At 44.4% G+C, this 12857-nt stretch overlaps 1 protein-coding gene across 5 annotated transcripts in view; it reads left to right on the top strand.

Moving 5' to 3' along the window:
- The window catches only part of LOC119229551 (calmodulin-binding transcription activator 1-like), a 49063-nt gene that overhangs the window by 14006 nt on the left and 22200 nt on the right, over nucleotides 1-12857 (top strand). For all 5 annotated transcript variants that reach the window (XM_037490032.2, XM_037490034.2, XM_037490030.2 and 2 more), the window contains exons 4-5: nucleotides 9194-9261; nucleotides 11834-11969. In XM_037490032.2, coding sequence (XP_037345929.2) covers nucleotides 9194-9261; nucleotides 11834-11969 — 204 coding nt within the window. The remainder of the gene's footprint in view (nucleotides 1-9193; nucleotides 9262-11833; nucleotides 11970-12857) is intronic.

Below are 12857 nucleotides of genomic sequence, written 5' to 3'. Positions count from 1 at the left end.
CACTAATTACCACTTGCAGGGTGCAACTCTCGTTTTAATTAAAACTGGTAAGTTTATGTGGTTGTTTGATTGCAATAACTATTTAAAGTAAAATGTAGTGATTAAAAAAATGTCACCTTCCCGTTATGTTTCACACCACTTTCTTATTATCAATTCACTCTGTACATTTGATTTGATAATGGTAACGTGTAGATGGGGAATCATGAACATGAATATTTAGCACTAAATGTGAATCATCCACCACATAGTTGGTTAATGTCTAACATTTACTGGTAGCATTTCTCAAACTAAATCTGTAAATATCAGCGTTTCCCTGGTCCTATTATCATATAGCTCTCCTGCCATCTTTACTGCACACTGTGACTAGTGTTCAGCAGCTGGTATTTGGCATCATGCAGCCTTGTTTCACAATGAAAGGATTTCATTTTGAACCGGCTTTCCTTGTATTCACATGTTTTCATAGATGGATGTTATGTTAGCGCATGAAATGTTTCTCTAAAACATAGAATAAATGAGGCTACTGCTGAGGCTCAACGTCTCATCCGCCTTATAAATGTTAAAAGCTCATTCATTACTTATTCAGTAAACGCACTATTGTGCAGGTTGAATATGCTAACATATGAAACAAACAGAGATGTGAAGATATCCTATTTTTATAATATTATAATGTTACTCAAATAAATCTCCCATTCCTCGCAAATCTCCTATTTGTAACATGAGCCTCGCAAAACAGGTAAATTGTCCGCCTACATAATATTCACAAAAGAAAGGTACTGAGAGAATTGTGAGTCTCATCATCCTGCAAATAGAATTTCCACTAATATTATCCACGAAATGAACACATTCACAAGATTTACCCTGGTAGCTGTATACATTTACTGGTAGTGTGTGTGTGTGTGTGTGTGTGTGTGTGTGTGCTTCATTCCGCTCAGGAGACCACAGTGTGTGTCCAGGGTTCCTCCTCCCAAACTGCAGTTCTATCCAGCATCACTTATTTCTTCGTCTCCCTGTATCTCCCTCTTCCCCCCTTCCCTCCACCCCTCTACTCTCTCCAGCCCTCCCGCTGATGTATGGAATGTCTACTCTCATGTGGGGTGTGTTTGTTAAAGTCATGGTAATCAAATTTCCCTGATTTCATGAGGATGAAACGAGCTGGCTTTTGTGCGCGTGAATGCGAATGTGCGTGTTCTCGGTGCACACACAACATTAGCCGTGTACTAAGTTGTGCATTGTAATGCAGCCGTGTCATTAGTCTAAGACAAGCCCAGCTGTAATATATCATCCATCACCGAGTACATAAAAAGAGGCAACTAGGTAAGGAATACTTATCTTGCATTTGCATAATGACCGCAAAAATGTTTTAATGTATTAAACGGTGGGGCGGTGGGTGAGGGGGTGACGAACACTTACTATGAAAGGGAGAAGATCTCACTTTTATTGAGAATAGTGTTCTTTCGACGTTTGACAGATTTGCCAAAAATATTGTCTTTGTCATTGTCTTCTTTGAATTTGCCTTGTAATATTCGGAGCAAAATTGCTCAGTCCCAAAACTGTGATTGCTATTCAGTGGAAGAGTTAGCTCTTTGTTTCAGAAAACAGGAAAAACATGGCAACAGCAAGTTTTCCAAGCCCATGAATGAGTCTTACCTAGTGTTAAGCCTAACTGCATAACTGCCTCGTGTTGGCAGCGTACTCTGTATGTCTGGCAGTATGTTTGTATATGTATAGCTTGCCAACTCAGAAGTCTCAACACTGTCCAATGCACAACATCAGCATCACTTCCCCTGGAAGGCTGTAAGCTAAAGTCTCCTTCTACTCTAAGGTGTCAAATGCATGTTGGAACTAGAAAGTCACAGTCCATTAAAGTTCATATGAGGTGGAAAGTTGCCTGGACAGCCCGCCAGGCAAAGAACGATGTCTGTCTCCTCCTCAATCTCTAAAAGTACATTAAAGTAGAGCACTTACTAAATCGCTTTGTCAGAAGAATATGCATTTAATTGGATGAAAGCAAACCAGATTCAAGCAAACAAAATGTCATGGTAGTTTCCGTACGCATCAATGAGTCCAAACAGTAAAAGTGGTGGTTATATTTTCTCATCTCCCCCCTATTATTTATTTATATCTATGTATCTTACATTGTATACAAGTTTAGAGAAAGCCTTTTGCGCCCACTGCATGAGTCACGATGCTGGATGAGCGGGTGACGCCACTGAGCTCTACCACGTAGAGCGCATCATCAATGCGAAGAGGAGCCCCTTTGGATCTATGGATACACCATACCGTACACTTATAAACTATTAATGGAAGCACATTTTCATCAGATGTTATCACATAAGGCATTGCACTCTTCATGTATTTTGTGAGCTATGGATGAGTGCAAGCCATTCGTCACGCAGTGGTTTCAGTCAAGTGAAAGCCATTAACCTGAATTTAAAATGAAAACAAAGCCATATTTACCACAAGATGTAATAAAGATCTTCCAGATACTTCCCAATATATGCTGACTCTGGATTTGTGGTTATGAGTTAGGTCAAGTCAACAATACATCGAGTAAACCCTTTCTGGGATTTCACAAATAATGTATTTAGCCAAAGAAAAAAAAAGAAAAAACATTTCAATCATGTACAGTTGCAGTAAAAGTGGGTGTTATGGGGAATCTCAACATATTTAATCCTGTTGATTGGGGTTTTGTTTAATCGTCAGTAATCAAAAGCAGTTGGCCAAGTCAAAGCACACAATGTCGTCAGCTTTGATTGGTATTTATGAGCAACAGTTGAATATATTCTGTTGCTCCTTGACTCCCGGAAGCACAATCTGGCAAACATCAGCATCGGGAATGCATTTGAGACTCCTTTATTACACCATGGGGAAGGTATATGACATTGTGCAATACCCTGAAAGAGTGAGTGCGAGGACCCTAATAACAGTCTATTCAAGTCTACAGCCCAAGGCTTCGTCCCAGGCAGAGACAGATCAAACTGCACAACAGCGGTAGACAGGGTTGATAACCTTTAATGTTTACTTTTGCTCATGATTTAACTCTACCTGGCCCTCTGCGAGCACCAAGCTTTCACCTCTGATGTCGGTACAAAACATAAAGCAAAGATTGCAGACAATTTGTTCATTTTTAAATTGATGCTTTTCTTTGACAATTTTGTTTTTGAGGCTTGAGGAGAATTAAATATGCATGACTTCAACATGGGTGGCTGCGAGTCTTTTCCAAAACAACTAGCACATGACATGAAATCTTTATCTGGCAAAGACAGACTTCAAAATAGTTTTTTTTTTTTTTTTTTTTAGAAAGAGGACTCCGCGTAAGCCCCAGCAGTTATCTACATTTGTTTGTTTCTTCTGAAGTGGAGCTGTTGTGATATTTACTGTCTCGCCCTCAAACCCTCCACCAAAGATGGAAGGGCACACACACACACGCGCGTGTGTGTGTGTGCCCTTCCATCTTTGGTGGAGGGTTTGAGGGGGAGACAGACCTAAAGATCGCCACAGAGACCCATCTTTCAAAATTTATTCATTAAACTCCCAAATGCTCCCCTTAACGAATGTAATTAGAATATGGTAATGAGAGAGGGCTGAACCAGGGAGTGTTGTAATACGCTTAGCAGCACAGAGGGAGAGAAGAAGAAGAGAGACACGCAGGAAGAGAGCAAAATAGAGTTAGGGAGTTAAAGGAGAGAGAAATAGAGCGACTGACTGACAGGGTGCCAATTTATGTCTTGTTGTAAACAAGTATTTATGCCAATGAGAGGTGGCACACACTATTTATTTTCTCCCTGTCTTTACCTCACTCTCTCTCTCTCTCTCTCGCCGTCTTTCTGTTGTCTCTCTCCTTAGCATACCAAACCTCATCAACAACAATAACATCAACAATAGCTGAGCGCAGACGAGCCTCAGAGGGCAGAATGACTCACAGTGAGATGAGGCATCAGGGGTTAACACAACCACCGGAGACCTCCTTCATTGAGACACCCGCGTCGCCCCCACCCTCTCTCTCTCTCTCTCTCTCTCTCTCACTCGCTCCGTCGTCTTCCACCTCCCACTGGCAAACACACTTTTGTCGTCAGAGATTTCAAGTATACCTCGGTGTGTGTGTGCGTTTGAGTGCTCCCTGTCTCGGTTGACTTGAGTTGAGTTTTTGAAGACTCTTGACAGGCTTTATCTAAGAAGCCCTAGCGCACCGGGGGTCCTGGCATTGTGTTTGACACCAAACACCTGTTGGCGTCTTTGATGTGTTGGCGCCCCTCCTGCTGAGAGAGAGAGGGAGAGAGAGAGAGAGAGAGAGGGAGAGAGAGGGGGCCGTCTCCTCAAATGCAAATACAAGATGGGAGGAAGAGGACAGGTAAGGTGCGCAAGAGAGTGGAAGTCTTATAAAAATATGATTGATGTTCCCTCAGAGTATTGGGGCTGGCTCTTCCTTACTCTCAGGTCTCAGCTCAAAAGCTTTTGCTGCTTTCCATACAGCAAGTGGTCTCTAGTGTGTGTGTGTGTGTGTGTGTAGCCACCTTCGCCATTTGGACTCCTATATATACATATCAGCGAGATGAAAATGGAACCAAAAAAAAGAGGCAAGTGGGAGAACGAGAGAGTGGCGAAAGTAAAGAGGTCGGGCCGAAAAGGAGAGGGAGTGATGGAAAGGGGAAAGGGACTATTTCATTATAAAGCCGTCACTCACATGGGCAGCAGCAGCCGCCACATGGACTCTTCCAAATCCCTCTGGATCCATGTGTGTGTTTGTGTATGTACACAAACATTCATGTCTGTGCATCCCACCGTGCATTCGCTTTGACATGTATGTCCAATTGTGTGTGTGTGTGTCTGTGTGTCTGTGTGTCTGTGCGTGTGTGTGTGTCTGTGCGTGTGTGTATTATAACCGTTGCAGTGTGACAGAGGTGAGTGTAACACACATGTCTCTCTCCAAGCCAGGTGACAGGGGCTGTTGTCCTCTGAAGGTCTGACCTTGTCCTTCAATGATAGACCAGCACTAAATGTGTGTGTGTGTGTGTGTGTGTGTGTGTGTGTGTGCACCAATCTGTTGTCCATGCAGGGTTTGTCACGGAGAGGAGGGGGACGGGGAAGGCCAGGACAACTGTTATATTCTTTTATTTATTTCATCACACATACACTTTGTGTATTAATAGACGGTGCATTCGTGTGCACGTGTGTACAAGTCTTTTATGTCCACGGACATGCATGTGTGTGTTGGCCACTGTGTGATGAAGTGTTTATATGATAAACACAAAGCAAGCTTGAGAGGAATTCTGATCAGGGGCTTTGCAACAGTTGTTATGGAAACAGCATTAAGCGGTTGTATTAGCCAGTAGAGGTAATATAAAGGCTGTTGGAAGTAACACACAGTGGGGAGCAAAGCAGTTTGGGAATATAATACAAACTAAACATTATTGCTCTGGTTTACTATGGACTTGATGGATTTTTATTGTGTGTCTAGAACAGAAAAAATGTTTCTTGTCATCACTCATTGTTTGGCTCTCTTTCTGTTGGAGGCTACACATTATAATCAGCCAGGATAGAGGAACAAAGTGCAAACAAAACACTATTGGTATGATTTACAACCGTCGTCACATCATTCATGACAGCTTAACCCTGAACAAAAGACATTGCAAATTCAGCTTTCTCTTCAGAAAAGCAGCATGACATTAGGAATTCTAGAGGTCACTCGGGACTGTTCAGATTTCAGAACAGGCCATGCTTCTGGGTGACCATTCCTATTCCACAGTCCTGGTTATTGATTGTTACAGATCAAATCAAATGATATGGGTTTAGCATAAAATTGTCATTGTTGGCCTAATTGACATGACGAGCATTTGAGGAGACATTTAAAATAGACCATGGTCAATAAAATGTGCATTTGACCAAATGCCTGAGATAGTGCTCAGGATCCAAATAACAACCGCGGAGAAGGCTGTGGTCTGCAAAAGATTAAAAAAACACGGGAGGCAATTTTAGATAGAGTGTCTATCAACGTCAGACCCCCAGGTTTGTTCTAGGAAGTAGAGAACTGGCAGAGGTGCTAAGAAACAAATTACACCATCAGTAGACCTCCCGTGTTAATGCTAATGCAGATCTTTCCCTCAAACGAGATTTACTATGCACAAGGAGAACGGTAGAAAACATTTTGTAGTTGAAAAGGACACTTTCAGTTTGCGTACAGCCAAAATAAACTGTTCAATGCAAGAAGATTTTCTTGGTGAGAACCAGCGACGCCTTCATCTGAGGCCCCGCGAATAGATGTGACAGTTCCAGTTTACAGACAACTATGTTTCCCCAGATCTCTGTCGGGGTGATGCTCATCATTAGACTGCAAAATGTGCACGCACACAAATACACACACACACACACACACACATACACATGCACACGCATGATAGCCTGTGGCTAAACCCTATAACGGAGTCTCCCTGGGGAAGGCTCCTGGATAAGTCTGTTGCAGTGTAAGAGACCCCCCTTCACACCCTCCTCCCCGCGCTCCTCTGAAAACCTCCCTGAGGCCTGTGAGCGTGTGAGTGCGTGTGAGTGCGTGTGTGTGTGTGTGTGTGTGTGTGTGTTTGTCCGTCTCATTTTCTGTACATGCCACCAGTTTCTTGGAGGGAGATGGTCTCAGTGATGCGTGAGTGGGAGGCTGATTTCCCCAACTGCACCGCTCGCTCCAATCTAACTTCCCACTCATACTCTGCTTTGTTAGATATTTCTTAAGTAACTCTCTCTCTCTCTCACACACACAGAGAGACAGGCATAGGTGTGTGTTGGCAGAAGTGTGTGTCTGTGTTCAGCTGGAGCTGTCGTAATGTATTATTACATAGACTCACACAGACATGCAGAACGTCTGGGTTTCTAGAGTAGATCCCTGGAGAAGGATACTTCTCCCATTCAATGTGTCTGCCACGGCTAACACACACACACACACACATGCACGCAGAGTGTTCCTAAAGGGTCAGTGTGTCGCAAGGCATGCTCAAAATGCTCTATCACTGGCTTCCATTGGGACAGAAACTGTGACTTCCTGAGGATCGACCTTCACCGTCTCACTTCTGTCACTCTTCACATTGGCGTGTGTGTGTGTGTGTGTGTGTTATGGCTCGGGAGGGAGCAGCAGTGTGTGTCTGCAGTGAGTGTGTCTATGTGAGTGTGTGTGTGTGTGGGTGTGTTGTAGAGTGTGTGTCAGGCTGCCATTTGAGCTGACTCTTCTGTTTCTGGCTTTTTAATGGCTCTTATGGGGCAGGCCTTTAATTGCAAGTCTCTCTCCCTCCTTCTTAATCCTCCCATCCTTCTGTCTCTCCCAGACCCTCGTCTCCTCTCTTTTTCTCCTCTCTGCTCCCGCCTCCCTCAGGCTGGCAGTCACTAGGGGAGCCCAAGTGCCCGGCCTGTGCTGTGGAGGCCATATAGGATATTGACTTGCTGCGGAGTGGTTTGGGAGGAGGAGAGGTGACTGCCTGTCACAGCTAATGAATAGATGCATAAATGAATGAGGCACTCCTGTGTGTGTGTGTGTGTGTGTGTGTGTGTGTGTGTGTGTCTGGGTCTGGGTCTGTGCCTAGCTATGGCTAAAAAGTGGTATGTGCCTCAGACAGACATTAACAGTGGCGAGCTTGATCGTGATAATTATTTTATGGACGTGATGACAGTTCCTCCTCCTACACACAAACACACATTCACTGTGTGAACACAGACACATTAGGGACTGACTTTTGAATTTTCAAATAATTATTACATTATTCAAATGAATCTAAAAGCCAATCTTCGGAAATATACATACACCAGGTAATGTGCATACACCAGTAACATTACTTTCACTTATTCCAAAGTGTGTGTGTGTGTGTGTGGCGTCCCTCTAGTCTTTGCTGACAGATGTGTTTTAAGCTCATCAAATAAAATGCCCCGCCCAAACCTTGTTGGTTTTGGGCGGGGATACTTTGAGCAAATTAGCAAATAGTTCCCATTTATTATCAAATAGTATTTTGCTTGAAATGGCCATCTCTGATGTAAATGGAGGATCAGGCAGTGGGGGGTTGGGACGTGTGGATCGAATGGCGGATACTTAGAAAAACAATCAGGTTAAGTGCCAGCACCCTCCAGCTGCTCTCACTTTTCGTCCCTCCCTGACTGCCTTCCCCTCATCCTTTGTCCCTCCATCTCATCTGATCGGTTTGGAGCTTGAGTGCTCTCTTGCCAAACTGGGACAAATTCCTTAAAACACATACACACACATAGATCGGAAGAGGGGAAGAGGAGGTCTGGAGAGGAGACTGTTGATCTGAGAGGGCAGATGAAGGAGTGCCTGGAGTGTTGATGTCATCTTCGCTATTGCTTTGTGCCACATTTCAAACCCTGATTGCCTTAAGAGGACAATTTACATTTCATAGACTTTCACAACAAGTGGGTGAGATGGGCGTCAGAGAAAGGGGGAGAGACAATGATATTTCAAGGAGGAAGCCAGGGGTGCAAGAGTTCACCTGGCAAAGGAATAAAGAGCCTTTACCTGAGATACAAACAATAAGTTATTTTGGCTTTGTCTCTCTGTGTGTGTGTGTGTGTGTGTGTGTGTGTGTGTGTAGGTGTGTGTGTGTGTGTGTGTGTGTGTGTGGACGTTCTGCTTCGCCTCGGTGGAATGCACCTTTATGATTTGAACTTTATTTTTTCCTTATTGTTCATGAGAGGGCGGTTTAAGGATAGAAATAGCGCTGAGAGGGGAGGAGATCTGATGGGATGAAAAGAGCCGCAGGAAATTAGGAATCAAGTTAGGAGCAGGCTTTATCCGACGGGAAACTTTGAAACGGCAAAGAACAAGAAAACTTTTCCTATCAGCGCACTCTCTTTATTGATGCAGCCCTAGTGTGTGTGTGTGTGTGTGTGTGTGTGTGTATTTAGGAGATAGCTTTTCCTCCCCAGCGGAGGGAGACATCAGTGTGTCGGTGAGCGTGATTGGTTGTTGGCCCTGAGGGTCCGTCCTCTATATCTGTCTCCTGACTGGCTGCTCTGTGACCAATCAGGTGCCCAGGACTCACTGTGGCAATCAGATAGTGACACACTCTCTGTGGGCATCAGCAGGTCATCTGGAAATACCCGTTATGTTTTATCTCCCTGTGACACACATACACACACACACAGCTACACACGTTCATACTCGCACCAATATAACTTTTCTGTGTTGTCTTTGCCTCTCTAGGAGATTGCTGCATATCTCATCACTTTTGAGAAACATGATGAGTGGCTGACGACATCGCCAAAAACCAGGTGAGAATAGCGCCGACAGTGGTTTGCACAGACACACACACACACACCATCACATACAGACACGTGTACAATCACAGTATCGCTTAATCAGCCAGTGACTCACGTTGGTTTAATCTCAACGACTGAGTGCCCGTGTTTGATTAAAAGATTAGTGATGTACGTCGACAGTCTCCAAAGGGTCCTGCTGACGGCCTGCTCTTCATGTAGAGAACGCTCTAGAACATGGCTGGACTGTAAAGCACAGAGTCAGCTAGAAATGGAGTATTAATGAATGTAAATGTATTAGGATAAGTGATGTATAATTCAGACATTGGGAGGTGACAGGGGGTTTAAAAGGAGGGGGAGTAAATTCATATAAAATGTGGTGTGAACAGGGATTCACATACCAGCACTGAATATTCATCAATCCAATTTAACCATTGGTCGCTACTTTCCCAGAATTGGGAGAGGTTAAATCCAGGAAGGAGAGGTAGTAAGGGGTTAAAGAAAGAATAGAAAAAGGGGGCATTTTCATTGTCAATGAATAGTTTAGTTTAGTTTTTAAGCTAAAGAAAACCTGGGAGAAAAGAGAAAGAAAAAGTAATGTAGGGGAAGAGGTACCCTCCTGGTCCCATTTGTGATTACTGACACTGCTGAAAGCCCGGGGTGATGCCTCTGCGCTCCCATTGTGCGGACTGAAGGACTCTTCTCAGGAGCAGCCTGAGGCCAGCAGCACAGTTTAGGTTGTGGATGGATTTGTCATTGATTGGTTGTGCTGCCGTACAGCCTCAGCCCCCCAGCGGCAACAGCAGCAGTCATATTGGTGTTATTGAGCAGCAGATATAATCCCATTTACACATGACACGAGGCACGATTAGGACAGATTACACCTAATCCCATCAGATGGAAGGGGGCTCAGCATACGGAGCTGCCGACATTTTACGCGTGCGCTTGGATGTGCCTGTACGCGTGTGTGTGTGTGTGTGTGTGTGTGTGTGCGTTTTTATGCCAATGTGCGCATGTGTTTGCACAATTGTGGTGGGGGTGTTTGGGGGGGGGGGGGGTATTAAGATAACATTCAATGACCTTCATTTCTCCCTTCACTGAAATACCTCATCAGTAAGTAATGACTGTTACCTCTTCTCTCCCTCTCCTCTCACTTTGCTCATCCACTCCTCCTTCTATCCTCCCTTTACCGGACTCACTCAGTCGCCCACTCTGTCTCTTTATCTTGCTGTCTTTTCCCCCCCCCTCTCTCCTCCCCCTTGCCTTCTCTGCTTTCGCTCTGCTACACAGTGTAACCGTGGCAAAGCTTTTTATATCCCACACATCACAGCCCAGTTACAATCAATAGCATTTATGTCTGCTTGAATCGGAGCATCAGGGGCATCGTCCAAGCGCGCGTACCTCTATGCACACACGTGGACGTTCGCGTATTTCTCACACACAACCACACACACTCACACATATGCACACATCTGATCCCATCCATCTTCTCCATAACATAATTAGAATCAGCCGCTCTGTGATGACTCACACTGCTTGAAAGGGCGACTAAACTCGGCTTTGATCGGGGGGTGGGGGTCTCCACTCGGCTAAGAAACTGGCAGGCTCACCCCAAACGGAGCAGATTTAAGGTGTCAAAGAAAATCAGCTCAAAGTAAATTCAATTTCACTACACACAGTGTTCAGAGTAAATTGCAATCATCTCAGTCCATATAAATGTGTCTACATCATATTCTAGGAGAGAGGAGAGGCGAGGAAACAAGAAAAAGAGTTAAAAAAGAAGAGAAAATAAAAGGACTAGAGAAGATGAAACGATTTGAATGAGTGAAAAAGAGTGTAAAATGAAGGAACGGATGAAGCGGTAAACAGAAAATAAAACAACGGCAAAATAAGAGGGATATAACCTGCAGGTTTATGGGTAAGAGAGGGTGTGTAAATGTGTGTGTGGTTGTGGTGTGCATGCATGCTCATGCGTTAGAGAGAGAGCACTTGTGAGTATATGTTATTTTATTGATTAACGTGCCCGTTCTCTCTCTGTTGTCACGAGATAAGGCAGAAGAGCATTTTTTTTCTCCACCTACACAGGAAAATACACACACACACACACACACACTGTTTTAGAAGTATAATGATTGATTGCTGAGCAGCAGGTTTGACATTGAGCTCAAAGAACACACAGCAGGAGGTCCTGCCTTCCCTGACATCACTATAGCGTCTCTGTCTCTACATGTATGGCTCCTGGTGGGTGTGTGTGTGTGTTTCTCTGTGTGTGTTTGTTTTTGTGCACACGTGTCTTCATCCTACTAGGTGTATATGAAATGGGGGCATAGAGGCCAATGTTACTGCTGGGCCGATAAATCACCCTACTAAAATATTAACACGTAGGAGTGTGAGTCTATGTAGGAGGGCAGCTAAATTGACTGTGGGAGACTGACATTGATTCATATCGTCCATATTTGTTAATATTTCATATTGGTATGTGGTATGTTGTCAGTCAGAAGTCTCCATTGTGCACCTACTCTGGACAATCAACACCTATCGCTTTGTGTCTTTTTGTCGTTCTAACTTTCCACCTGTGCTCCATTAGGCCTCAAAATGGCTCTATGATCCTCTACAATCGTAAGAAGGTGAAGTACAGGAAGGATGGCTACTGCTGGAAAAAAAGGAAAGACGGGAAGACCACCAGAGAGGATCACATGAAACTCAAAGTCCAGGGAGTAGAGGTAAGAAGCTGTAATGGAAAAAGCATGATGATCTTACTAACTTACTCTACTTCACTCTTGAGGATACACATACGGGGCAACGCAAACCCACATGCTGAGGCTGCAGGCCTAGGTGTTAGTTGAGAGCGAGCGGTGTCCCTCTTTCTGTGGCTCCCTCTCTGCTCGTGCCCCTTCCTCTACCTCTCTCCATCCCCCTTTCTCTCTCTCTCTCTCTCTCTCTCTCTTTGTGAAGGATAAGAGTGTGTTTGGCTTGTGGCCAGGAATGATGTCAATGCCTCCTTCAGCAGAACAGAGAGGGGTATCGATCCAGTCTCAAGGCAGCGTCTGCGCGTGAGCGAGTGTGTGTGTTTGTGTGTGCGTGTGGGTGTGGTCAAGTCACATCAGCCAGCTCAGAAATTGATTATTCAGCAGGAATATACCAAGAGGTGAGTGGAGTGAGCATGCATGTGTCAGAAAGAAAAAAAATAGGTAGACGGGAGAGCGATGGAGAGACAACAATGAGACACATGGATGTTTGCAAAGGGCTCAACAGTTTTGCATTAGGGTGAGCTGGAGAAAGGTGTAAGGGAATAATTGAGATCAAGTATTCCCATCTGCACCTCTATTATTCACAACCTCACACTCGCATTGACATTCATCTCTCGTGCAATTTTCTGCAATCGTGCATGAATGCATATACGCACATACATATACAAAGTGTTTCTTCCCTGGTAGTTGTTCAGTAATTGTTTGTGTCACGTCTTCCCAGGACCCCCCAAAGCAAGCAGTGTGTAGAGCAAGGGACGGGAATGAGCAGGACGGCAATTTGAGCAGAGGGAGTGAAGGAGGATGGGGAGAAGCAGGAAGTAGGGGAGAAAAACATAACCCTGGATGTAGAGCCTCCTCATA

The sequence above is a fragment of the Pungitius pungitius genome, chromosome 8 (assembly GCF_949316345.1).
Source record: "Pungitius pungitius chromosome 8, fPunPun2.1, whole genome shotgun sequence".
NCBI classification, from domain to species: domain Eukaryota; kingdom Metazoa; phylum Chordata; class Actinopteri; order Perciformes; family Gasterosteidae; genus Pungitius; species Pungitius pungitius.
The sequence above is the reverse complement of the archived record's forward strand: the minus strand, read 5'-3'. Positions and strand labels throughout refer to the sequence as shown.